A 25862-nucleotide genomic window follows, 5' to 3' on the forward strand; every position below is an offset into this window, starting at 1 on the left:
TCACCAGATCGTACCCCTCCCCTCCCTCCAGATCTTCTGGGGAGCTTAGTGCCAGAGGATGGCTTACAAGCAGCTTCTTCAGAAGCCTCTGCACCTCAAACGCCTTCAGATATTATAAATTTTAAAATGCCACAAATATTTGTGGAATCTGAGTCAGTTTGAGAGTTCGGATGACAATCCCACGGAAGTTACCCTAAAAGATTTGTGGACTTTAAATTCAAGGATGGAGGTTATGCTGAAAAGTACAATGAATCAGATACAGACTTTTTCTAAGGAAGTAGTTGAAAAGTTAGTGAATGTTGATTCTAACATTGGGAACCTAGATAAACCATTTAAATGGTGATTTGGTGTGGTGGCCGTGTTGTCAACTTTCCAAGTTAATATATAGAAATAAAACAAACTAAAAAAATGAGATACCTTTTTTATTGGACTAACTCAATGCATTTTATGATGAGCTTTTGAAGGTAACCCTTCTTTAGATCAGAGATTGATGCTGCAATTGAGGTTTATTAAAGCCAGGACATGACTATCTTGTACAGGGAATCCAATTTTGATGGTGCCACTGGAAGTAGTAAGGGAGTCTCCCAGTTGTGTTTTTTTGTTTTTTTTTTAATACATGGATTCTCACATGAGATCATGGAGTGGGAGTTTTAGACATTCCTTCGGGATTTGCTCAAAGTGCATTGAAAAGTGCAGCTCTTGGTTCTGGTTCAGATTCAATATGCACAGGAAGAGCTTGACACATTTGTTTTATGAATAAAGTAAAAAGGCTCTCTGGAGGTGACCTCCGAGGCGGAGATGGATCTTCTGAAAGCCCATAGGACTCTGATGCAGAATATTGTGGGTCAGAGAAATCCTGAAGGGATATGCTGCTCTAAGGCTGGAGAAGTAAAACCTTTCCTCCATAAGGAGCATGATGCTACATGGTATGTTGGCCATGGTGCTGATGATAGTATCATAAAGGACTCCTACGTCTCCTTTGATGATGGTCCAACGTTGATAAGGAGGTAGTGCTCTGATTATGGGACCTGGAGTTTCATTGAGGAGACTTAGATCTGGTACCATGTAGCCTCAGAGCCAAGCCTGGGCTGGGCCAATACTGGATGAGTCGGTGCAGCAGATGGCTTCAACTGGTCTCAAAGCATAGATGTTAGCTCCTTATGAAACAGGTTGTGAAGCTGGTCCCGATTGGAGAGTTTCGGTACTGAGGCTGTCGATGGTAACATCTTGTGCAGGGTGTCGAGGCAGTGGTGACCTTGATGTTAAGGCACACCTCAGAAAAGACACTTCCTGTAATAATGGAGAGCGAGACTATTGCTGACTCTGTTCAGCATGCACAACTTACTCGATGCGGAAGATGCCGGCATCGTGTTGCAAGGTGAGGCATCAGAAGTCTTCTTAGCCTTTTTACTAGATGTTGGCGGCACCAGTACCCAGGAAGTCAGTGCCAAATGATGCAGCAATTGTGGTGCGAACTTTGACATCTTTTTCAATACTGGACATTGTGGACATCTGCGATGGATCTTGGAGTCCAAAACGTTTCTCCTGTTGTAGATGTTGAACCTTCAAAAAGTGTGTTTATAATTTTTAACAGCAATGACAAGAGTCTACTCAATGCTCAACAACAAAGAAACTGAAGACACCAATTGTGCAGATAAGAGAATGATATGGCCCTGTTGTACTGAGAGAGTCCAAATCAGATGTTAGCCTTTAATTCAATCCTCAAACTTGGGTTCACAAACAAGTACTATATCTCCAGTCCCAAGTATTCAGCAATGTTAGAAACCTGTCTTTATTATTATTCTTGAGAGAAATTCTTTATAAACTTTTAATTTCCCACAGAACCTCAGAAACACCACTCGCCGCTCAACAGAATATCACCGCTTGACGAGTTGCCTCCTCACTGGTCCTTAGTAAATATTCATTGGGTAATTTTGCATAATATTTTAAAGTGCATTTATACTTAAAGTGCCTGTTTTGAAAAGTGCTTCACAATGTGTTTAAAGTGCTTTCAGTGTGAATTCAAATAAATTATTAGAAAAGCTTTACTTATTCTTTTTATGTTGATCGTGGAAAGCTCTGATCTGACATGTTTCACATATAGCACGCTTTATCAAGGATCAATTCCCTACAACAAAATCCACAAACATATGTCAAAACACTTATTAGAATTAGCAACGAGTGCAATCAGTAAACTAAATTTTCTTACACAAGCACTCACCACAATCATTCCATCGCCATCCGACAAGTTGATTAAAGTATGTCAAGATGGCGGCGGCTTTTTTCTTCCCTATTTTAACCTCTCTCCAAACCAGCTAACTCTTTACGTCATCATACAGATGGGACGATGACATCAAGGGTCAGCTGGTTTGGAGAGGCTAAAATATCGAAGAAAAAAGCCGCCACCATCTTGACATACTTTAATCAACTTGTCGGATGTCGACGGAATAATTGTGGTGTTTGTGTAAGAAAATTTAGTTTGCCGATTGCACTCATTGCTAATTCTAATAAGTGTTTTGACATATGCTTGTGGATTTTGTTGTAAGGAATTGATCCTTGATAAAGCATACTATACAGAAACATGTCGGATCAGAGCTTTCCACGATCAACATAAAAAGAATAAGTAAAGCTTTTCTAATTATTTATTTGAATTCACACTGAAAGCACTTTAAACACATTGTGAAGCACTTTTCAAAACAGGCACTTTAAGTATAAATGCACTTTAAAATATTATGCAAGATTACCCAATGAATATTTACTAAGGACCAGTGAGGAGGCAACACATCAAGCTTACCGCTGTGATATTCTGTTGAGCGGCGAGTGGAGTTTTTGAGGTTCTGTGGGAAATTTAAAATTTATAAAGAGTTTCTCTCAAGAATAATAATAAAGACAGGTTTCTAATACTGCTGAATACTTGGGACTGGAGATATACTACCTGTTGCACTGAGAGCATCGCTTGAAGCTGCTAGAAGACAGAGGGAAAAACCATCAATACAAGATCGAAAGAAGCAATTTTACCTCTGAGGGTCGATTAATTTAGTGACCAAAAGAGTCAATGCCGCCAACCGGAAACTCGGCTAAAAGAAGACCTAGGGTCCCAAAAATGTGAAGTAACTATTTTGAGAGAAACTCTTGAGAAATGAAACAACTACAAAAGGAAACAAAAAAAGATGAAGAAAATGACCCAAGGCAGTACAAAAAAGAGAAAAAAATAGCGCAATTGGAGACTCCATAGAAAATTAAGAACTGATGGTTCTGCGAGCCATTGTTGGGTGGGAAGGCACTCGTGCATGTGCGGTACAAGTGGTCTCGAGACTTCTAAAGAAGTTAAAGTGACAGTACACTTCTTTTACTGTCCGTATTGGGCTCCATGGATGATGTCACCCATCTGTGAGAACATGTTGCCTGCTTGTCCTGGGATAAAATGTTAACCTTGAACAATCAAAATAGCGAAACAATCATGCCAAACAGACTTTCATGGAGCTCAAACAATACCCAAAATTGTCCTAACAGACAATTAACCCTAAAGGTCTGACTGGCATTCAACTGTCAGGCTTGGATATGAATAGTCTGAGTGAGGCAGATGCAGAAATAATGACAGGGCGGGAGTCCAGAATGAAGCACCCATCTACTAGAAAAGATATTAGCAAGGTAAGAACCTAATTTCTTTTTCTAATGCAATAGGTGTGTTTATTCTGGATAAAAGAAGGAGAACTTCATTCTACCACTGACTGCCACAGAGATTGACAAGTAGCATAACTAAGGTCCAATGAATGCATCATGCATAACACAAGACAAGCGCCTATTCCCAGTAATGTAGTGATGCACTTCTTGAACGTACTGAAGGCCTTCTGTTTCTGGAGTATAGGAAGAAAAATAGCACATACAAAAATCAAATGACTTGATGCAGATCAATGCAGGTGTTGGTTGCACAAAAAAATAAACACAAACTAATTCCAAAACTATACAGAAGCTAAGGTTGGGTGGAGGAAGTACAAGCCAGGTGTGCAAAAGCTTAAAGATCTACAAAAAAATTGGTGACCAGCTTCATTAAAAAAAGAAAATAGGGCTGGCCCTATGAGATGTGGTACATCCTGCATATGCAAGGTATACTGCTCTAGAAAGAATTGAAAGCTTTGTCCACATATGAAGATGGCATACTATGCTTGTTCTCTGAGACCTTTGTAAATCTGTTAACACTACTGATCAAAGGCTACAACCACTTGTCAAGATTTTTGGGGGGTTCCACGCAGAAATTCAGGTGTCCCACAGTCTACCAGCAGTCTTTTCAATTGAGGCAGGATTGACCTTGTACTCTCTACAAAACTGTATCATATTACAGGACAACCAACACTTGAGTTTTATTTGCCTTTACCTTGTGCCTTTCTACTTACCTCATCTATATTTCTCAGCCATTTGCTGATGTTTTCAAAGCTTTTGGCATTGGTGATGTCATATACTAGCATGATTCCCATAGCGCCTCTGTAATAGGATGTGGTAATAGTATGAAACCGTTCCTGTCCTGCTGTGTCCCTGTCAAGATTAAGCAAGGCATACATTAAAAAAACATGCAGACTTCAACAAAACAACTGTGTGCTCAGGTTTTCTTCTAGACCACTTAGTTTAATTGCTGATCAAGATCAGTAGGATTCTCTACACCTTAATTGACAAGCTCCATTACTTCCACATAAAGAGTTAAATAGAAACAGAGAAACATGATGGCAGATAAAGTCCAAAATTTAACTATCAATTTTATTTACACTTTCAAAATATGAGAATACATTTTAATATGATATGAAGTTTTCCACTTGAAAGTTAAATGAAGCTAAACTAGTAGAGAGTAAAAGTCATCATCAATCAATTATTTATGACTTATTTGACGATTGTCTCTGCTTTACGCAGATTCTCTCTTCACTGGAGTCACCACCATGATTGCATTTACTGCAATTTATTGTAACTTTGTATAATCATTAAGGAAAAAAATAATCCTGCAACAAATGCAAAATTAAATAGCCATATTATAGTGGGACGGGACCATACAGTATATTTTCTGCAACATTCTTGATAACAATGAAACGATAATGGGGATGTAAACATCACACTGCTTCAGGACTCAATTTTGGTAAAACTGCTTCAGAGAGCAAAACTGTAGTTTTACTCAACTTTACAATGGAAGATTAGGTTCTTGCCTTCAATAATCTTCTTTCTGGTAGTACCTGGAGGATTCTTATACACAAAGTATCCAATCCATAGCTGCGATTTAGTACTTGTAGAAAACCAACACTTTTCTCACTATTTGCTCCTACTACTAATGAGAGACAGACAGAGCCACCTACAGATATGTCCAAAAGTCAAGCAACCACATTGGGAAACACCATTCAAACAAAAGTAAGCTCTGTTTTGCTCTGCAAGAAAAAATAACAATATTAATATACAGCCAACACAGAGAACAGTTAGGAACAATGTAGAACTAACCTGCTGCATTCAACAAATACCAGGAACAATTGAAGTCATGTAAGAGTGAAATCCCCCAGAGGGCCCATCTGCTGGCTGGAAGATACTACGGCCTGTAAGGAGGAAAAACCGAGGCAGGAAAATGCAGGTGATTCAGAAAAACTGAGCCTATACTGAGAGAGCAGGTTCTATAGAATCCTCAAGGGACTACAAGAAAGAAGATTATCGAAGGCAAGAAAATCTTCCATTTTAATACGTCCCTTCCGGATTCTATATGCAAAGTTACATACCAAAGTAGTGGTATTGTCTAGGGAGGGACAGAACAGCCTGCCCTCAACACCGAGGTCCTAAAGGTGACATCAGAACGAGCTGCCACATCCATGGTAAAATCTGGTAAAGGTACAAAGAGAAGCCCAAGTAGCTGCTCTGAAATTTACATCTGGAGGAACTGCTTTGGGCTTTGAGAAAAACTGGTAGCTGCTTGCCGCAGGTGATGGAAGTCGGCGAAATGCCATATGGATTCAATGGGTGATAGAAGTCTTAGATACTGGCCTACCTTGGCGAGGCTGGGCCTTCAGGACAATGATGATCTGAAAGTCAAAAATCAGTAGTTTTCTCCAAAGAGTGGAGGAAGATTCTCTGCATGTCCAATCTGTGCAAGATCTGATCTTTTTGTGCCAATTCCATAGAGCAAAAAGCAGTAAATGAACTTCCTGCTTGACACAAAAATCAGAAACTATCTTTGGCAGAAAGGAAGAACAGTATTGAGAACAACTCCCAAGTCTGTTATCCGTAGAAAAGGCTCTCTACATGAAAGAGCCTGAAGCTTCAAAATATGTCATGCCACTAGAAAGACAGTCTTGATCGTCAGATCTAAAAGCGTAGCATCCTTCAGCGGCTCAAAAGGAGTTTCACAAGACTCTGCAGAACAATATTAAGATTCCAGGTAGGAAAAAGGTTGATGCAAGCAAAGTGCCCCTCTGAGAAATCTGGTTACATCTGGATGAGCTGTCAGCTAATTGGAACCACTTTGTGCTCGAAAACACAAAAGACCTGCCACTTGAACTTTAAGGGAAGCCACTGCCAAACCCTTATCAAAACCTACCTAAAGGAATGTCAGAACTACCGAAATAGGAGCTTTCACCAGCTCCATCTAGTCTTTGGCACCCCACTGCTTAAACACCTTCCAATGCTTTGGCATACGAAGCATAGTCGAGGGTTTCTTGGATTTTAAAAGCATCAAAATGACATCAGAGTATCCCCGCTTCAGCAAGACTGAGCGTTCAAGAGCCATGACAAAAGACCAAAATGCTGTTAAGTTCTCCATGGGAACTGAACTTTGAGTAGGTCGCGATGAAGAGGGAGCTTGAGCTTCCTGTCTTGTTGAAGATGGACTATATCTGCCTACCACAGACGGCGAGGCCAGTCTGGAGCTACTAGGATCACCAATCCTGGATGCAAAGCTATCTTGCGGATGATCCAACCAACCATGGGAACACAAAGGAGTTCTTCCGCTGGCTGGGGTTGAACCAATGCATCTAGGCCCAAGCTTCCTGGTTGTGTTCTTCGACTGAAGTGCTTGACTTTCGAGTTCTTGGTGAAGCCATCAAGTCCATCTGTGGCTCGCCCCAGCACTACACTATAAGATGGAACGCTCTTTGGGGGAGAGACCATTCTCCCAGATCTAGGACCTGTCAACTGAGGAAGTCCACGAGCTCATTTTCGACATGGAGAGAGCCAGATGCACCTCTGCCCATCAAAAGGGCATTCAAGCTTTCTGGCCTAAGGGAGTGCTTCTTGTGGCCCATTGTCGATTCATATACACCACCACCATGGTGTTGCCTGAAAACACTCACACCACATTTCCTTCCAAAGTGCTCTGTAGAGTCCTTAATGCCAGACATATGGCCAAAGCTCCAGGTGATTGATCGACCAATGCTTCTGAGATGATCCCCGCAATGAGCTCCCTCAGCCCAGTTCCCTCTGGATTCACCAGTGCAGACTGCCAAGTGCTAGTTCTAACCATGGAAGCGGTATCGGAAGGGGATAATGTTGCAGGGACCACTGAGAGAGAAGAGACTCCTGCAGAGGAGGCATGTGTGCTCTGGACCAGGGTACCAAATCTAGAGAGGCTGCCATGGACCCCAACACCTGCAAATAATGCCAGGCTATAGGCACTGGAAGCACCAGGAGATCTAAAGATCTGTTTCTAAAGTGTGTGTCTGCATGGGTCTGGAAGAAAAACTCATCCCTGTAACATGTGAACTGAACACCCAAATATTCCAAAGTCTGTGACGGCTAACTCTGCTTGAAGTTGAAAATCCAGCCCAAGTGTAGGTATGTTAGATAGATTGTGAGCCCACCGATACAGGTAGGGAAAATGCTCGAGTACCTGATTGTAAAACTGCTTAGATAACCTTGATAGGCAGTATATAAACACCTAATAAACTTGAAACAATATTATCTCCACCACTTGCTCGCATTCCTGTTGAGACAGAGCCTGGATCAGCCAGTCATCCAGATAAGGATGGACCTGCACCCCCATGCTCTGGAGGAAAAAAGGCAGCCACTACCACCATGGCTTTTGTCAAGATGCGTGGAGCAGTTGCCAGCCCAAAGGGTAGAGCTGTGAAATGAAAATGCTGCTGAAGAACATGAAAAATGCAGAAACCTGTGATGATCTGGGTAGATCAGAATAAGAAGATAGGCTTCCATGAGATCCAACAAACTCCCCCAGAGCAAAGGCAGCTATGACTGTACACACCGTTTCCATCCAAAAGTGCAGAATCCGCAAGAAGCGATTGACAGACGAGTTCCAGAATGGGTCTCCGTTCCTCTGATCCTTTCTTTGGCATGATGTAGTATATGGAGTATCTGCCAAAGCCAGATTCTTCTTCCAGGATGGGCTCCACTGCTCAGATAGCCAAGAGATGCTGCAGGGTAGCATGATGTCCAGCACCCACTGAGCCAAGGATATTCAAGCCCACTTTGGATAAAACAAGAGCACCAACTTCCGATCTGAGGGAGGCCTGCCAGATCTCTGGCGTCATTGTAATTTTTTAGGTGCTGTGATGTAGAGGGCTGAGATTTCAAGTTGAGCTCTTTTGTGGCATCTGTGTTGAGATTGTAGACCAAAACAGACTTGAAGAGCCTGCAGATGAAAGGATCCGCACCCAGATCCGATGAGATATCATGCTGAAATGACTTGAGGATATCTGCAACATCCAGGATGCAAGCATTGTCAGGACAAGCATAGTATCCGTGAGCAAGCCAACGCAATCCGGATCTGTGGTAGCAGGCAGAGAGGAGCCCCAGGGACATCCGGCAATGTAGCAACCTGCTTTTCAGCAGGTGATACGCTTACTTGCCATGACAAAAGAGTTGGGTCCGTGGAATACGCTCTCCACAAGAGCTGAACAATGCCCGGACAAAAGGCACATCCTGGGACAGTGGCCAGGTCTTGCTGAACCGCTTACGCTGCTCAGAATTCTCACCCCCCCTCAACCATACACAGAAGCATAAGAACATAAGAACTGCCATCTCCAGATTAGACCTTTGGTCCATCAAGTCCGGCGATCCGCACACGCGGAGGCCCAGCCAGGTGTGTCTAGCATAATTTTAGTCACCCATATCCCTCTATGCCTCTCGTAAGGAGATGTGCATCTAGTTTGCTTTTAAATCCTAGAACGGTGGATTAAGCAATAACCTCCTCTGGGAGAGCATTCCAGGTGTCCACCATTCGTTGCGTGAAGCAGAACTTCCTGATATTTGTCCTGGACTTGTCCCCCCCTTAGCTTCAATCCATGTCCTCTTGTCCGTGTCACATTGGACATTGTAAATAATTTTTTTTCCTGCTCTATTTTGTCAATTCCTTTCAGTATTTTGAAAGTCTCGATCATATCCCCTTGCAGTCTCCTTTTCTCAAGGGAGAACAATCCCAGTCTCTTAAGTCGTTCCTCGTATTCCAAGTTCTCCATACCTTTTATTAGCTTCGTTGCTCGTCTCTGCACCCTCTCCAGCAGTTTTATATCTTTCTTTAGGTTGGGAGACCAATGTTGGACATAGTATTCCAAGGGTGGTCTGACCATCGCCCTATAAAGCGTCATTATAACTTTCTCCGATCTACTCGCGATCCCTTTCTTTATCATGTCTAACAAATTCTATTTGCTTTCTTTGCCGCTGCCGTGCATTGTGCCAATGGTTTCAGGGTCCTATCTATCAGTACACCCAGGTCCTTTTCTTGTTCGTTCTTACCCAGAGTTGCACCTGACATTCTATACTCGTGTTCCTTGTTCTTTCTGCCTAAATGCATTACTTTGCACTTTTCCACATTAAACTTCATCTGCTATTTCTCCACCCATTTCTCTAATTGACACAAGTCACTCTGGAGTTCCTCGCTATCCTTCTGCGATCTGATTGCCTGGCATAGCTTTGTGTCATCTGCAAACTTGATGATCTCACTGGATGTTCCTTCTTCTAAGGCCATTGATGAAAATATTAAATAAGATGGGCCCAAGTACTGAGCCCTGAGGCACACCACTAGTCACTTTCTCCCAGTCTGAGAACTTCCCATTTATGCCCACTCTCTGCTTTCTGTTCTCCAGCCATTTGATCCATCTTAGTATATCTCCCTCTATTTCATGGCTTTGTAGTTTCCTGAGAAGTCTTTCATGTGGAACTTTGTCGAACGCTTTCTGGAAGTCCAAGTATATTATGTCCACCGGTTCTCCACCATCAATTTGTTTGTTCAGGGTCTCAAAAAATTGAAGTAAATTCATCAAACATGATTTCCCTTTCCTGAAGCCATGTTGACTGGCTCTCATCAGATCGTGTGTATCCAAGTGTCGGACTATGCTATCTTTAATCAGTGCTTCAACCATCTTTCCAGGGACAGACTCACAGGTCTGTAGTTGCCCAGTTCTCCTCTTGATCCTTTTTTGAAAATTGGCGTGACGTTCGCTATCTTCCAATCGACCGGTATCTGTCCAGTTCTAATTGACAGGTTGGACATTCAGCTTGGAGCCATCAGTCAAAATGGGTATTTGGTGAGATTTTCTACCCAGATCCAGGAACCATGCCAACTCTCCAGCCCTCAAGGGTCCAGAGGAGGCGAGGCCTGAAGTTCCTTCCTCCAGAGTGCTGTAGAACGCAGTACACAAACACTCCTGCACTGGCAATCCGGCACAATCCAAAAATGTAGTCAATAGATTAGGGGCAAAGGAGCCCATCCCTACTGATTTTTAACAATATCAAGAGGTTTTCAGGCAGAATTTAAGCTTTGAAAGGGGGGTGCTGGTGAGCTTTGACATGCATGGATGTCTGAAGCTCCAGCTCTCGAGTTTCCTGTCATAACTCCTGTAATTACTGCTGTTTAGCCTCCGTTTTTTCATCTTAACCTTTTCAATATCTATTTACAACATTGATGTCTAAAAAAACATCTACTCAGGATCTCTCTACAGCTCTGATGTCAGCATCAAAAAGGCATAAACAAGAACAGCAGGCTCTTAAGACAGCTTCAGCCTCAGAAATGGAAATCTCACTTCAGAACATTATGGATTAAATCCTGTTAATTAAAGGTATCCTTCAGGATAATCAAATTTCATTGGAAGCATTAAGAGAAAGTATTAATGACCTTAAATCCCAAATGTCTGAGGTTCAGATCAAATCTACTGAAACTGCCAACAGATCTGCAGTCAACGCTGAAAATATTTCAACAATGAGGAAGAAATTTAAAGAAACTGACCTTAAAACAGAGCTTAAATATCTTAATAATAAATCAAGGAGAAACAAATTTAGAATACTTGGCTTCACAGAAGGTATTGAAAAGGATCATCCCACTGCTTTTCTGGAAAGAGTTTTAGACTGTTTGTAATTAAGCTTCATGGATGAATATAAATATCATGATCATTTACGGCACCTTCTAAAATCCAATGCAATTCTAATAAATGATTTTTATAAATTACTAAATATTTTTTACTCTCAATACTTTTCCTATTTGGAATAATATGAAATTCAAATTACCTTAACTGAACCTATATAAAGAAGAATTGCAACTTAATTGAATTTGGTCTATTCATCAATTATTACATGACATCCCATTAAACATTGCCGAGTTCCAATCTTCAAACAATTTATCACCTTTGCTACAATATATCTAAGATAAACTACATGATTTGATTGTGAGGGTTGTACCATCTCTAAATAGATATATGTTAATTTTTTTCTGATTTTGTTAGCCCCCTTCTCTTAAACAGAAAGCAAGCATCTAAAATATATATAAAAATGCAGGAATATAGCATAAATTATAATTCCTTAATTGAAACCTCCTGGTCTTCTGAGTTTAATCTAGATGCTAGTATTGATTGGTCTGAGTTCTGGATACATTTTGCCCGTCCTACTATGTCTGCCTCACCTTGTCAGTTCACTTTTTCTTTAAATTGTACATAGATCTTACTGGATGCCAATTAAGCTTACCAGAATTGCATCACAATCCTCTTTAAATCTAAACTGGTCTTGTAAAAGTGAACCTAGTACACTTTCTCACCTTTTAATGTATCGCCCAAACGTGCAAATTTATTGGAGCTTAATATGGCATAGAATTAGAAAGGCCAGGGGGCCGCCGCATGAGCGCACTGCTGGGCACGATGGACCACTGGTCTGACCAGCAGCTGCAATTATTATGTTCTTATTGAATATTGACAATTCTATATCTTTTTTTCTTATGAAACTTATCTTGCGTTCTTCAAATCCTAATATTACCATTCCTGCTAAACAAAAGAAACTTTTTAACATCCTCCTCGATGCTGCCATTCATCTTATAATTTGTAATTGGAATGATAATACTAAGCTCAACTTTAGTGAATGGCAGCATTGTGTGTGTTCTATACGTAAATATGAAAGTGTTATTGCTTTAAAATCTTGTACAATAGCACACTTTTGTAAAACTTGGGCACCTCTAGGTAATTGTTGTAATCATTTATGAGAGTGTCTTATCTTTTAGCTTCAGCTTGACTATTTAAGTATACATTTTTATAGGTATTTTTATGCAATTGTTATTCATTGTTTTGTATATATCTATAATAATAAAACGCTAAGCGCGCATGCGCACTCTTGCCGCGTGTTCCCTGAGTCCTGATCTGTCGGGATGTGGCTGGCAGAGTGCGCATGCGCGCTTACTACGTCACCAGGACTCCAGGACGCGCAGAGCGGCAGCTGCCGGGAGGAGGGCTTCAAGGTGAGGCGGCTGTCGGCGGAGGGCAGACATGCCCAGGACGGAGAGCAGCTGCATCGGCTTGGGCTTGGGGGTGGGTTCTCTGTTCTGTGTCATTTCGATTGTTCATTATTACTGTATAAATAAGTAGAGAGACAAAAAAAAAAGTTCCCTTCCAGAAGGGGTCCGATATAACCTTTCCGTGATTAGAAACAAAATTTGTATCGTAAGCTGCAAAGAGCTTCAATGTCGGCGAAATCGCCCCCAGAAAAACCGGTGTCACGGTGGTTGCAGACCTTCCAGCACATTAGAAACATAGAAACAGACGGCAGATAAGGGCCACGGCCCATCAAGTCTGCCCACTCAAGTGACCCTCCCTATGTATCTTTGCGGATAGATCCCACATGTTTGTCCCATTTGGCCTTAAAATCTGGCACGCTTCTGGCCTCAATAACCTGAAGTGGAAGACTATTCCAGCGATTAACCACCCTTTCGGTGAAGAAGAACTTCCTAGTGTCACCGTGCAGTTTCCCGCCCCTGATTTTCCACTGATGCCCCCTTGTTGCCGCGGGACCCTTGAAAAAGAAGATATCCTCTTCCACCTCGATGCGACCTGTGAGGTACTTGAATGTCTCGATCATATCTCCCCTCTCTCTACGTTCCTCGAGTGAGTAGAGCTGCAACTTCCCTAACCGCTCCTCGTATGGGAGCTCCTTGAGTCCCGAGACCATCCTGGTGGCCATTCTCTGGACCGATTCCAGTCTCAGCACATCCTTGCGGTAATGTGGCTTCCAAAATTGCACACAGTACTCCAGGTGCGGTCTCACCATGGATCTATACAGTGGCATAATTACTTCAGGTTTACGGCTGACGAAACTCCTGCATATGCAACCTATGATTTGCCTTGCTTTGGATGAAGCTTGCTCAACTTGATTTGCAGACTTCATGTCTTCCCTGACAATCACCCCTAAGTCTCTTTCTGCTTCAGTTTTTGTCAAGATCTCGCCATTTAGGGTGTAAGTCTTGCATGGATTTTGGCTTCCCAGGTGCATGACTTTGCATTTTTTGGCATTGAAACTGAGTTGCCTGGACCTAGACCAGTGCTCCAGTAGAAGTAGGTCATGCATCATATCATCTGCCATTGAATTATTGTCTGTTGTGCTCTTGTTCACTACATTGCTTAGCTTGGCATCATCGGCGAATAATGTTATTCTTCCTCGGAGCCCTTCTGTCAAGTCTCTTATGTAGATGTTGAACAAGATCGGGCCCAGGACGGAGCCCTGTGGCACTCCACTTATCACCTCTGACATTTCGGAGGGGGTGCCATTCACCACTACCCTCTGAAGCCTACCTCCAAGCCAGTTCCCAACCCAATTTGTCAATGTGTCGCCCAAACCTAAAGAACTCATCTTGCTTAGCAACCTGCGGTATGGTACGCTATCAAATGCTTTGCTGAAATCCAGGTAGACGATGTCCAGGGACTCACCAGCATCCAGCTTCCTCGTCACCCAGTCAAAGAAGCTGATCAGGTTGGATTGGCAGGATCTCCCCTTAGTAAATCCATGTTGGCGGGGATCCCATAGTTTCTCCTCGTCCATGATTTTATCCAATTGGTGTTTGATTAGGGTTTCCATTAGTTTGCTCACTATTGATGTGAGACTCACTGGTCTGTAATTTGCCATCTCCATCTTGGAGCCTTTCTTGTGGAGTGGAATGACGTTAGCTGTCTTCCAGTCCATCGGGACATAGAAACATAGAAAGGTGACGGCAGAAAAGGGCTACAGCCCATCAAGTCTGCCCACTCTACCGACCCACCCCATTAAGTCTGAGTGCTGCTCGACCCACGTAGGGATCCCACGTGGATGTCCCATTTATTCTTAAAGTCGAGCACGATTGTGGCCTTGATTACCTGCGTCGGAAGTTTGTTCCAGTGATCTACCACTCTTTCTGTGAAGAAATACTTCCTGATGTCACCTCTAAATTTCCCTCCCCTGAGTTTGAGCAGGTGCCCCCTTGTGACCGAGGGTCCCTTGGGAAGGAATATATCATTTTCTACCTCGACACGACCTGTGACGTACTTAAAAGTCTCAATCATGTCACCCCTTTCCCTGCGCTCCTCTAGAGAGTACAGCTGCAATTTGCCCAGTCTTTCCTCGTATGAGAGACCCTTGAGTCCAGAGACCTTCCTAGTGGCCATTCGCTGGACCGACTCAGCTTGAAGCACATCTTTACGGTAATGTGGCCTCCAGAATTGCACACAGTACTCTAGATGAGGTCTCACCATGGTTCTATACAGTGGCATTATGACTTCAGATTTGCGGCTGACGAAGCTTCTATTGATACATCCCATCATTTGCCTCGCCTTGGATGAGGCCTTCTCCACTTGTTTGGCAGCCTTCATGTCTGCACTGATGATCACTCCCAAGTCCCGTTCCTCTGAAGTCCTAGCTAGTGTTTCTCCATTCAAGGTGTATGTTCTGCATGGATTTCTGCTGCCGAGATGCATGACCTTACACTTCTTAGCGTTGAAGCCCAGCTGCCATGTCGTGGACCATTTTTCCAACTTGATCAGATCCTGCGTCATACCATCCGTGGGATTGCTTCCACCCACTATATTACACAGTTTGGCGTCGTCGGCGAACAGCGCTACTTTACCCTGAAGCCCTCGGGTCAAGTCCCTTATGAATATGTTAAAAATGGATGATCCCAGGACTGAGCCCTGCGGCACACCGCTAGTCACCTCCGATGTCTCAGAGAGGGTGCCATTGACCACCACTTTCTGAAGTCTTCCACTCAGCCAATCGTTGACCCACGCCATTAGTTTCTCACCTAACCCCATCGATTTCATCTTGTTTAATAGTCTACGGTGTGGGACACTGTCAAAAGCTTTACTGAAATCCAAGTATACTATGTCCAGAGACTCTCCCGAGTCCAGCTTTCCTGTCACCCCAATCAAAGAAGCTGATGAGATTGGACTGGCATGACCTGCCCCTAGTGAATCCATGTTGACAGGGATCCCTCAGATTCCCCTCATCCAATATCGTGTCTAATTTCCCTTTAAGTAGAGTTTCCATGAGTTTACACACTATTGATGTGAGACTTACTGGTCTGTAATTTGCGGCCTCCGCTCTGCAACCCTTTTTGTGCAGAGGAACCACGTTGGCAGTTTTCCAGTCCAAGGGGACTCTCCCCGTACTTAGGGAGAGATTGAAGTTACCTGTACTAAGGAAGAGATTGAAGAGTGCGGATAGCGGTTCCGCTAGGACATCACCCAACTCCCTGAGCACCCTAGGGTGTAGGTTGTCAGGCCCCATTGCCTTGTTGACCTTGATTTTTGACAGCTCGCAATAGACGCTGCTGGGTGTAAACTTGAAATTACTAAACGGGTCAACTGATTTAATCCTTGTCTGTGGCTGAGGGCCGATTCCCGGCGCCTCGCGGGTGAAGACTGAGCAGAAATATTTATTTAACAGTTGGGCTTTTTCCGAGTCCGTTTCTACATAGTCTCCGTCTGGTTTTCTGAGACGTACTATCCCACCCGAGTTCTTATTTCTGTCACTGATATACCTGAAGAAAGATTTATCTCCTTTCTGGATGTTCTTTGCTAGAGACTCCTCCATGCGGAATTTGGCCTCCCTAACTGCTGCTTTGACGGCCCTTGACTTGGCCAGATATTTTACTCTAGAGTCCTGCGTCCCTGATTGTTTGTAAGAGATGAATGCTTTTTTCTTCTCTTTGATGATGTCCGAGATCTCCGTAGAGAACCACTGTGGCTTGTTGTTCCTACTCCGTTTGCTTACTGATTTAACATAGCGGTTTGTTGCTTCCTGTATGGTGGCTTTCAGAGTTGACCACATTTCTTCCACGCTGTCGGTGTCTGCTTGGTTTTGTAGCGCCTGGTGAACGAAGTCTCCCATGTCTTGGAAGTTTGTGTCTTTGAATTTGAGAACCTTGATCATTGTGGTAGATTTCGTGAAACCTTTCCTGAGATTGAACCATATCAAATTGTGGTCACTGGAGGCCAAAGTTTCACCCACCGAGACCTCTGTGATACTTTCCCCATTGGTAAGTACTAGGTCCAGTATTGCCTGATCCCTTGTTGGTTCAGATACCAGTTGCCTGAGTCTTGCTCCTTTCAAAGAGTTTAATAGCTTCCTGCTGTTGCCGGAAGCAGAGAAAAGTGTGACCCAATCCACATCAGGCATGTTGAAGTCACCTACCAATACTGTGTCACCCCGCAAGGTGATATTCTCTATATCTCCGATTAATTCCTTATCTAGGTCATCTGGATGTCTTGGGGGTCTGTATACTATGCCAAGATACAGGCATTTGTCCTTCCCTCTGGCCAAATTTACCCAAAGGGATTCCCCAGTGTACTGTACATCCGTGATTCTGGTGACCTTAATGTCATCTTTAGTATATAATGCCACACCACCTCCCATTTTACCCTCCCTGTCCCGGCGAAGCAAGTTGTAACCTGGTATGACCATGTCCCACCCGTGGGAGTCTGTGAGCCAGGTCTCAGATATCGCCACTACATCCAGGTCGGCATTCCTCATTTCTGTTTCTAAGTCTAGGATCTTATTTCCCAGACTGTGGGCGTTGACGTACATAGCCCTCCACGTTGTGTGTTTGTTGCATCTCAGTGAGGACGATCCCTCTTTATCAACTAGGACCCCATTAGCATTATTCGCATGTATCTTACACTCCCTAGCATTATTCGCCTGTCTCTTACACTCCATAGACCCAGAGCTAAAGCTTGAACCTGTCTCGGTCTCCCCATGACTATAGTGTGCTCCTATCTCAGACTTGGTAATGTGTGTACCCTGTGGGGGTATTCCCGTTTGGGCTACTCGAGCTCCTTTAGTGCAATTTGCAACGTGTGCACTCTCTCTGGTCCCAGAATTATAATGTGTACTCCCTCTAGACCCGGAATTGCTATGTATCCTCCCCCTAGACCCAAAATTGTAATGTGTCCCAGAAATATGGTATTTACTTAGCTCAGTCTCATAAGAGTATTGGTAGCTTAGCTCGTCAGGTGGGTTGTTTGTGCCCGTACCCTCCCCCAACTTACCTAGTTTAAAGCTCTATGTAGTAGGCGGGCTAGACGGTGTCCAAGGACGTTCTTCCCCCTCTTGGTCAGGTGTAACCCGTCTGGTCCCAGCAGTCCTTGCAGTGCCTCTCCGTGGTGTAGGAACCCAAAGTTCATCTCCTTGCACCATCCCTGCAGCCAGTCGTTTGCCCTTCGGACTCGATCCTCCCTGGCACTGCCCTTGCCCCTCACCGGGAGGATCGAGGAGAAGAAAAAAAGCCCAGGGTGTGAAGGGCGAGCCCCAGAAAAAAAAAAAAAAAACCCAAAAATATCGGTGGGAGCCTGTAAAGAGCTGGGGTTAGGGTAGTCGATTAAAGCACCATGTTGATGTCGTGAGACATTTAAAAACAAACAAACAAAAAAAAGCTCCAAACCGGGGGCTTTTTCAGGTTATGGAGAAAACACTTCCCTTTCAGGAAAAAAAAATTGGGGGGGAGGGAGGGTTTAAAACCCCTTTAGGTGTCTCGATGCTGGGTGAAGCTTAAGTAAGGCAGGTGATTTTAGTCTTCAGTGAAACGAGATAACTATGAGAATGAGAACTGACATTTAATTTGATACAACTGAAAACCATCCTTAAGGGAGGATCTGCTATCCATATTGGCTGTGCATGCTTGGTTACTAAAAAAACCATTGTGCTAATAATCCATCTAATTTGTCAGCATGCATCAAATATCTGTTTTAAATAAGACGATCTATATTTCTCAGGCAAGTTCACTTAAAACATTTTTTTTTTGTTTGGGGGGGAGCTAGATGTTGTAAAAAAAAAAAAAGAAAGCTTAGGGCTCCTTTTACGAAGCCGCAATAGCGGCTTTAACGTGCGTGACTTTTCATCATACCCTAGCCGGAAAACTACCGCCTGCTCAACAGGAGGCAGCAGCGGCTAGCACAGCCGGCGGTTTAGCACGCACTATTAAACCACTAACGTGCCTTCGTAAAAGGAGCTCTTAATGCATACAGTTATTTTGCGGGTTATTTCATTAAACTTACAAGCTAATAAATATATTTGGGTTAAAGCACTAGAAACGCAATCAACTGCCGAGACTGGATAAGGGACAGATCAGATTATTTCACCTTTTTCAGGATATGGTGACAGGGTACTATAAGAGAATTATTGGGCTTGCAAAATATATTATGCTGCTTTACTTTCACCTTTATTGTAATATGGACAAAGCGCCTTTCCTGCCAAGTTAAATAGATTGCCGTCCCAAGGGCCCTACCTGCCTTCTTGCCTGCCAGCCACTAGGCCTGCCTGCCACTAGGCCTGCCTGCCCTATGCCCTGTCCCAGCCTACCACTAGACCACCAGAGGGGGGACAAGGTACAGAGTCTGGCAGGGAGGGTGGACAGGGTGCAGAGCTTGGCAAGGAGTGTGGGATTGGGTGCAAAGCCTGGCAGGGAGAATTTGGTTCAGGATGTTTTTTTGCTGCACAGGGAAGTGGGGTGGGAGGGAAATGGAGGGGGAGGGGATGCTGATGTGACTACTGCACAGGGAAGTGGAGGGGGGGAGAGAAATGCTGCTGCATAGGGGGCAGGGAGAGAGACTGATAGAAAGAAAGACAGATAGTGGTAGGGAGGGAGAAAGAAAGACAGATAGTGGGAGGGAGGGAGACAGAAAGAAAAGAAGAACGAGACAGGGGCATGGAGAGAGACAGAAAGAAAGAAAGACAGCGGCAGAGAGAGAGACAGAAATAAAGAAAGACAGACAGACATATATTCTAGCATCTGTTATCCAACCCTCCCACTGCGGTCTGACCCTCCCATCCAAACCTCCCTTTCCACAATCTGGCCGGTTTCCTTAGTCACTTGCCGGACCCTCCTACCTTCCCTTCTCACGGTCTCAAAAAAAATTACAACTGCTGCATGGACAGGGGAGGGAATTCTGATGTAGCTGCAGCACAGGGAAGTGGGGGTGGTGGTAAGAAAATGCTGCACAGGGAAGTGGGGTGGGAGGGAAATGCTGCTGCACAGGGAAATGGAGGGGGAGAGAATGCTGATGTAGCTACTGCACAGGAAAGTGGAGTGGGGGGAAATAAATGATGCTGCATAGGGGGCAGGGAGAAAGACAGATAGAAAGAAAGACAAATAGTGGGAGGGAGGGAGACAAAAAGAAAAGAAGAAAGAAATAGGAGCAGAGAGACAAAAAGAAAGAAAAGCAGCGACAGAGAGACAGAAATAAAGACAGACAGACATATTCTAGCATCCGTTAATATAACGGGCTTAAAGACTAGTGTTTATATATTTCTTTTTTTAATTTTATATTTATCTTTAACATCAAAGAACACCTTTGAAAAGGAAAAAACAACATCCAATAAGGAAATATTACATATGATATTCATAAATGTACAATGAAAATAGTCCACAACTAAGGAAAGAGAATCAAGCACTGTCAAGGGTAGTTGAATTCAGGAAAAAAGAAAACGTAACAATATTCAGAGCAAAATCAGTTGTATAAAATACTAAACGGTCTGGACAGTGATATCAGTTGGCGTCTCTGGGGCTACAGAAGCAGCCTTGCCCTCCAAGAAAAATTGTAATTGGTCAGGTTCATAGAAAACATATCTATTAGCTTGATAATTAATACAACATTTACAAGGAAAGCACAGCTGAAAAGGTAGCTCCTAAACTCAGTACAGATTGACGTGTAACATTAGATATTTTTTCCGCCGGGACTGCGTCCACTTAGAGACATCAGCAATTTCCACCTATGCTGTCCCAGTTGTACGGGGCGCTTCAGCTGATCGAGGGGGGCTGACCTTGATTTCAGACAGTGAAGTTTCGCTGAGCCCAGCTGGTCCGGGAGTGCCCCCACACCCCGGGATGTTGTCAGGGATGCCGACGGCTCTGCAGGAAGCAGCGGAGATGATCTTTACTCCACCAGTGCTGATTAGCTCACCCTTGACCCTGGAGGCAGTTTCACCTTCGCTGGAATTTCAGCTTCGTTCTACAGCGACTGGGGGACCTGAAATTCAGCCTGGCCTGGGAGGTAGAAATTCTAATATGGACCCGACGGTTGCAGTTTCTTCAACGTCTCTCTCCTCCTTCCTGAACTCGCTAAAAAAACCACCAGTGATAGACATGGAAGCAATCTGGGAGGCTATTGAAAGCCTTCACAAGGTATGCTCTCACTTATTTCTGTTTCACAAACCTCCTCATCTCAAATAAAGAATTTAGAGCTACAAATTCAACATCAGGAACAAAAGAATGGACAAAATTGAAAAGCAGGTCTCGGAGTTACTAAATTCTTCTAATTTGCATTATAAGGATAAAGCATTGCTGGCTAGGAAGATTGAGAACATGGAGAATGCAAATAGGAATTTAAACCTAAGATTGATTAATTTTCCAGTCTCCAGACTACAATAATAATAATAAATAATAATAATTTATTTCTTATATACCGCTATACCAGAAGTTCAAAGCGGTTTACAACAAAAGTACATACAGTCAATTTAAAATACAATCTTAAGTGTAATAAAGTCTTTAAAAATACATCTTTTAAAATCAGAAGTTAAGATAATAACATAGTTTAAATGAAAAAGTGGTAATTAAGGGCCACTGATAAAATCGTAGTAAATTAAGGCCATAGACATTCAAGTAAGTTATGGCCATAGACATGATTTAGGATTGAAACTTGTCAAACAGATGTGTCTTCAATTGTTTTCTGAAATCAGCATAAGAGGCAGCTTCAACTATGAGTTTACCGAACTACCGTATTTTCACGCAAATAACACGCACCCGTATAAAACGCGCACACGTGTATAGCGCGCAGAAATCACGATGATAAGCACAAAAACTTTGGTATAACGCGCTCACGATTATACCGCGCATGCTGCCCGACTCTCCGTTCACCCCCCTGACTTCCGTGCACTGCCCCGCCTCTCCGTGCGCTGTCCCGACTCTCCGTTCACCCCCCCTGACTTCCATGCACTGCCCTGACTTTCCGTGCGCTGTCCCGACTCTCCGTTCACCCCCCCTGACTTCCGTGCACTGCCCTGACTTTCCGTGCGCTGTCCCGACTCTCCGTTCACCCCCCTGACTTCCGTGCACTGCCCCGCCTCTCCGTGCGCTGTCCCGACTCTCCGTTCACCCCCCCCCCCCGACGTCCGATTCAACCCCCCCCCCCGGCAGGACCATTCGCACCCCCACCCCGAAGGACCGCCGACTCCCCGACAATATCGGGCTAGGAGGGAGCCCAAACCCTCCTGGCCACGGCGACCCCCTACCCCCACCCCGCACTACATTACGGGCAGGAGGGATCCCAGGCCCTCCTGCCCTCGACGCAAACCCCCCTCCCCCCCAACGACCGCCCCCCCACAAGAAACTCCGACCGCTCCCCCAGCCGACCCGCGACCCCCCCTGGCGACCCCCACGACCCCCCCACCCCCCTTCCCCGTACCTTTGGTAGTTGGGCCAGAAGGGAGCCCAAACCCTCCTGGCCACGGCGACCCCCTAACCCCACCCCGCACTACATTACGGGCAGGAGGGATCCCAGGCCCTCCTGCCCTCGACGCAAACCCCCCTCCCCCCCAACGACCGCCCCCCCCAAGAACCTCCGACCGCTCCCCCAGCCGACCCGCGACCCCCCTGGCGACCCCCACGACCCCCCCACCCCCCTTCCCCGTACCTTTGGTAGTTGGCCGGACAGACGGGAGCCAAACCCGCCTGTCCGGCAGGCAGCCAACGAAGGAATGAGGCCGGATTGGCCCATCCGTCCTAAAGCTCCGCCTACTGGTGGGGCCTAAGGCGCGTGGGCCAATCAGAATAGGCCCTGGAGCCTTAGGTCCCACCTGGGGGCGCGGCCTGAGGCACATGGGCCCAACCCGACCATGTGCCTCAGGCCGCGCCCCCAGGTGGGACCTAAGGCTCCAGGGCCTATTCTGATTGGCCCACGCGCCTTAGGCCCCACCAGTAGGCGGAGCTTTAGGACGGATGGGCCAATCCGGCCTCATTCCTTCGTTGGCTGCCTGCCGGACAGGCGGGTTTGGCTCCCGTCTGTCCGGCCAACTTCCAAAGGTACGGGGAAGGGGGGTGGGGGGGTCGTGGGGGTCGGCCAGGGGGGTCGCGGGTCGGCTGGGGGGGCGGTCGGAGGTTCTTGGGGGGGGACGGTCGTTGGGGGGGAGGGGGGTTTGCGTCGAGGGCAGGAGGGCCTGGGATCCCTCCTGCCCGTAATGTAGTGCGGGGTGGGGTTAGGGGGTCGCCGTGGCCAGGAGGGTTTGGGCTCCCTTCTGGCCCGATATTGTCGGGAAGTCGGCGGTCCTTCGGGGTGGGGGTGCGAGTGGTCCTGCCGGGGGGGGGGATGTATCGGACGTCGGGGAGTCGGCCGGGCAAGAGGGCTTGGGCTCCCTCTTGCTCCGATCGTGGATGCGGGTGCGGGTGGGAGCGCGTGCGAGTGGTCGTTCGGGGTGGGGGTGCGAGTGGTCCTGCTGGGGGGGTGAATCGGGCGTCGGGCGGGGTGGGAACTATGTTTGAAAACTTTCGTATACCGCGCTCACGCATATAACGCGCGAGGGGTATGCGCGGTAGGTAAAAACGCGTATAACGCGCGCGTTATATGCGTGAAAATACGGTATATATTCAGTTTGGCTGCCTGGAATGTTACAGTTCTATCAAGAAACTTCTTATATTGGCATGATTTCAGGGAGCGACTGTTAAATAAAGTTTTTCTACGAGTGCTTGTGTTGGAACAGTTCAGGAGGAACTGGGAGGCGAGGTAGACTGGTAAATTCCCAAAGACTGTTTTATAACCAATACAAGCAAATTTAAAAAGAATTCTAGATTCCACAGACAACCAGTGGAGTTTTTGGTAATATGTTCCCATTTTTTTAAACCAAAGATCAAATGAACTGTGGTATTCTGGATTAGTCTTAATTTTAAGAATTTTTTTATAAGCCCCCAAGTATATGATATTACAGTAATCCAAAGTACTCAGTATAGATGTTTGCACCAGTAAATGGAAAGATAATTCATCAAAGAATTTTTTGATGGTGCGAAGCTTCCATAAGATCAATATACATTTCTTAAACAGTAGGTCCATATGTTTTTCCAAAGTGAGGTGCTAGTCAAGAGTTACGCCTAATATTTTTATAGTAGGTTCAATTTTATATTCTCGTCCACACACAAATCAAATTTTCTTTTATCTTTTCATTGGGAATTGCCAGAAAAAATTTAGTTTTTCCTGTATTTAATTTAAAAGCAATCATCCAAAGCTCAATTTGATATAAGGTGTTAGCTAAAAGGTTAATAAAATCTGACGTCAAGCAGTTTAGAGGAATCACAACTGTAATGTCGTCTACGTAAATGCAGAAATTGAGCTTTAGGCTTTGCAGTAAATTTCCCAGTGAAATAAGATAGATATTAAACAGGGTTGGGGGATAGAGGGGAACCCTGAGGCACCCCACAGATGTTATTCCAACTGTAAGAGAACTTATAGTCCTTGAAAACCTGGTAAGATCTTTTACCTAAAAATCCCTGAAACCAGTTGAAAACATTTCCTGCAATACCAATGGATTCTAAACAGTCCAATAAGATGGTATGGTCCACCAGATCAAAGGCACAGCACAGATCAAGCTGCAAGATCATAGCACTAGTACCTGACTAAAGAGAGAGTACAGAAGGTTTAATAATGAGGCCATGACTGTTTCAGTAATAAAACCCGGCCTAAAGCTTGATTGGTTGTTATGCAGGATACTGAACCTATCGAGGTAAGTAACTAGTTCAGCGTTTACCATCCCCTCCATTAGCTTAGCCACAAGCGGAATGCTAGCAATGGGTCTGAAATCAGATATGTTATTGGATGGTTCTTTATTGTTCTTTTTAATAGGCGTTATTATGATTTGGCCAAGATCTTCTGGGAACTGTCCTATAGATAGCTGGAGATTAACCCAAACTAGTAGATTGGCTTTAAAGTTGGTTGGGGCCACTTTCATCACATTTGGAGGGCAACTGTCCAATCTACAGTATGATTTAACATACTTGTTGTAAAACTTGTTGAAAGTTTGCCTCTATCTCTACAAAGTTGAACCAACTCATGTCTACTTTGAAGGCATCTTGGTCCCGAAGAATGTCATAATTCCAAGATGATCAGAGGGACCCGTTAAGGAATGCCTTAATTTTTGTACTTTTAGATTAAAGAAATCGGCCAAATTATCTGCTGTTACAGTAGATTCTTCTACTGAATTTGTGCAGGATTGAGTATATATAGATCATTGACTAATTTAAAAAGCCTACTGCTATTTGTGGATACATTACCAATTTTGTGGGCATAGAAGTTTTTCTTCTTTTCCTTAGCTAGGTTTTTATAGTTTTTTAATTTTTGACGCCAGGCCTCTCTAGACTCTAGAGTTCCAGATTTCAACCATGTTCTTTCTAATTTTCTTAAATTCCCTCTATCTCTATAAGCTCTAAATCAAACCAACCCGTTAGGTTTCCAGTTCTTTTCCTTTTTTTTTCAATGGAGCCATTTTATTGAAAATATAGGTACTGGTGTTAATCCAAGAACTCATGAATTTCTTGTTTTCTTCATCTTGTTTATGTATGATATCATAATGTGACCAAAATTCTGTAGAATTGATCTTACCTCTACTGATATTAAATTGTTTAGTTCTATTCATACATTTTTGATGGCTCAGGATGTCTTCTGCTGCCAGTAAATTAAAAATTACATATTTTATGGTCAGACCATAATGAATCTGACCAATTGCTTGTTTCCAGCGAATAATGGGATTTATCGAGTTTTTAGAGGATAAGGTTACCAGTTATAATTGGTGTCCTTTCTGATGTGTTATTACTGGGGGTGATTTAAGAAAGCCTAGTGAAGATTTAAAAAAGTTCAGAATTCTATTATCTCTGGTTGATCTAGTTGTTCTAAATGTAGATTTATGTCACCAATTAAAAGGCTGTATGGACCAGTTAAAGAATTAGTTAATAGGAATTCAAAAAATTCCTCTTTCGCTAACGTCCATTGTTTTGGAGGAATATAAGCTAAAATAATTGTAAGAGAATCAGCTAATGATTCAGAGATTATTTTTAGGGATAAAATTTCCAAATTAGCAGAAGATTTGGAACTTAAAATAGTACAATTTAAATTATCTCTAAAAACTGGAGCCAGTCC

The 25862-nt window shown here is 44.1% G+C and overlaps 1 protein-coding gene across 1 annotated transcript in view; it reads right to left on the bottom strand.

Annotated features, from left to right (window-relative positions):
• Positions 1-25862, bottom strand: part of RAB10 (RAB10, member RAS oncogene family) — a 159640-nt gene that overhangs the window by 34836 nt on the left and 98942 nt on the right. The window contains exon 3 of the mRNA XM_033936157.1: positions 4395-4533. Coding sequence (XP_033792048.1) covers positions 4395-4533 — 139 coding nt within the window. The remainder of the gene's footprint in view (positions 1-4394; positions 4534-25862) is intronic.

Source organism: Geotrypetes seraphini, chromosome 3, assembly GCF_902459505.1.
Source record: "Geotrypetes seraphini chromosome 3, aGeoSer1.1, whole genome shotgun sequence".
Lineage (NCBI taxonomy): Eukaryota > Metazoa > Chordata > Amphibia > Gymnophiona > Dermophiidae > Geotrypetes > Geotrypetes seraphini.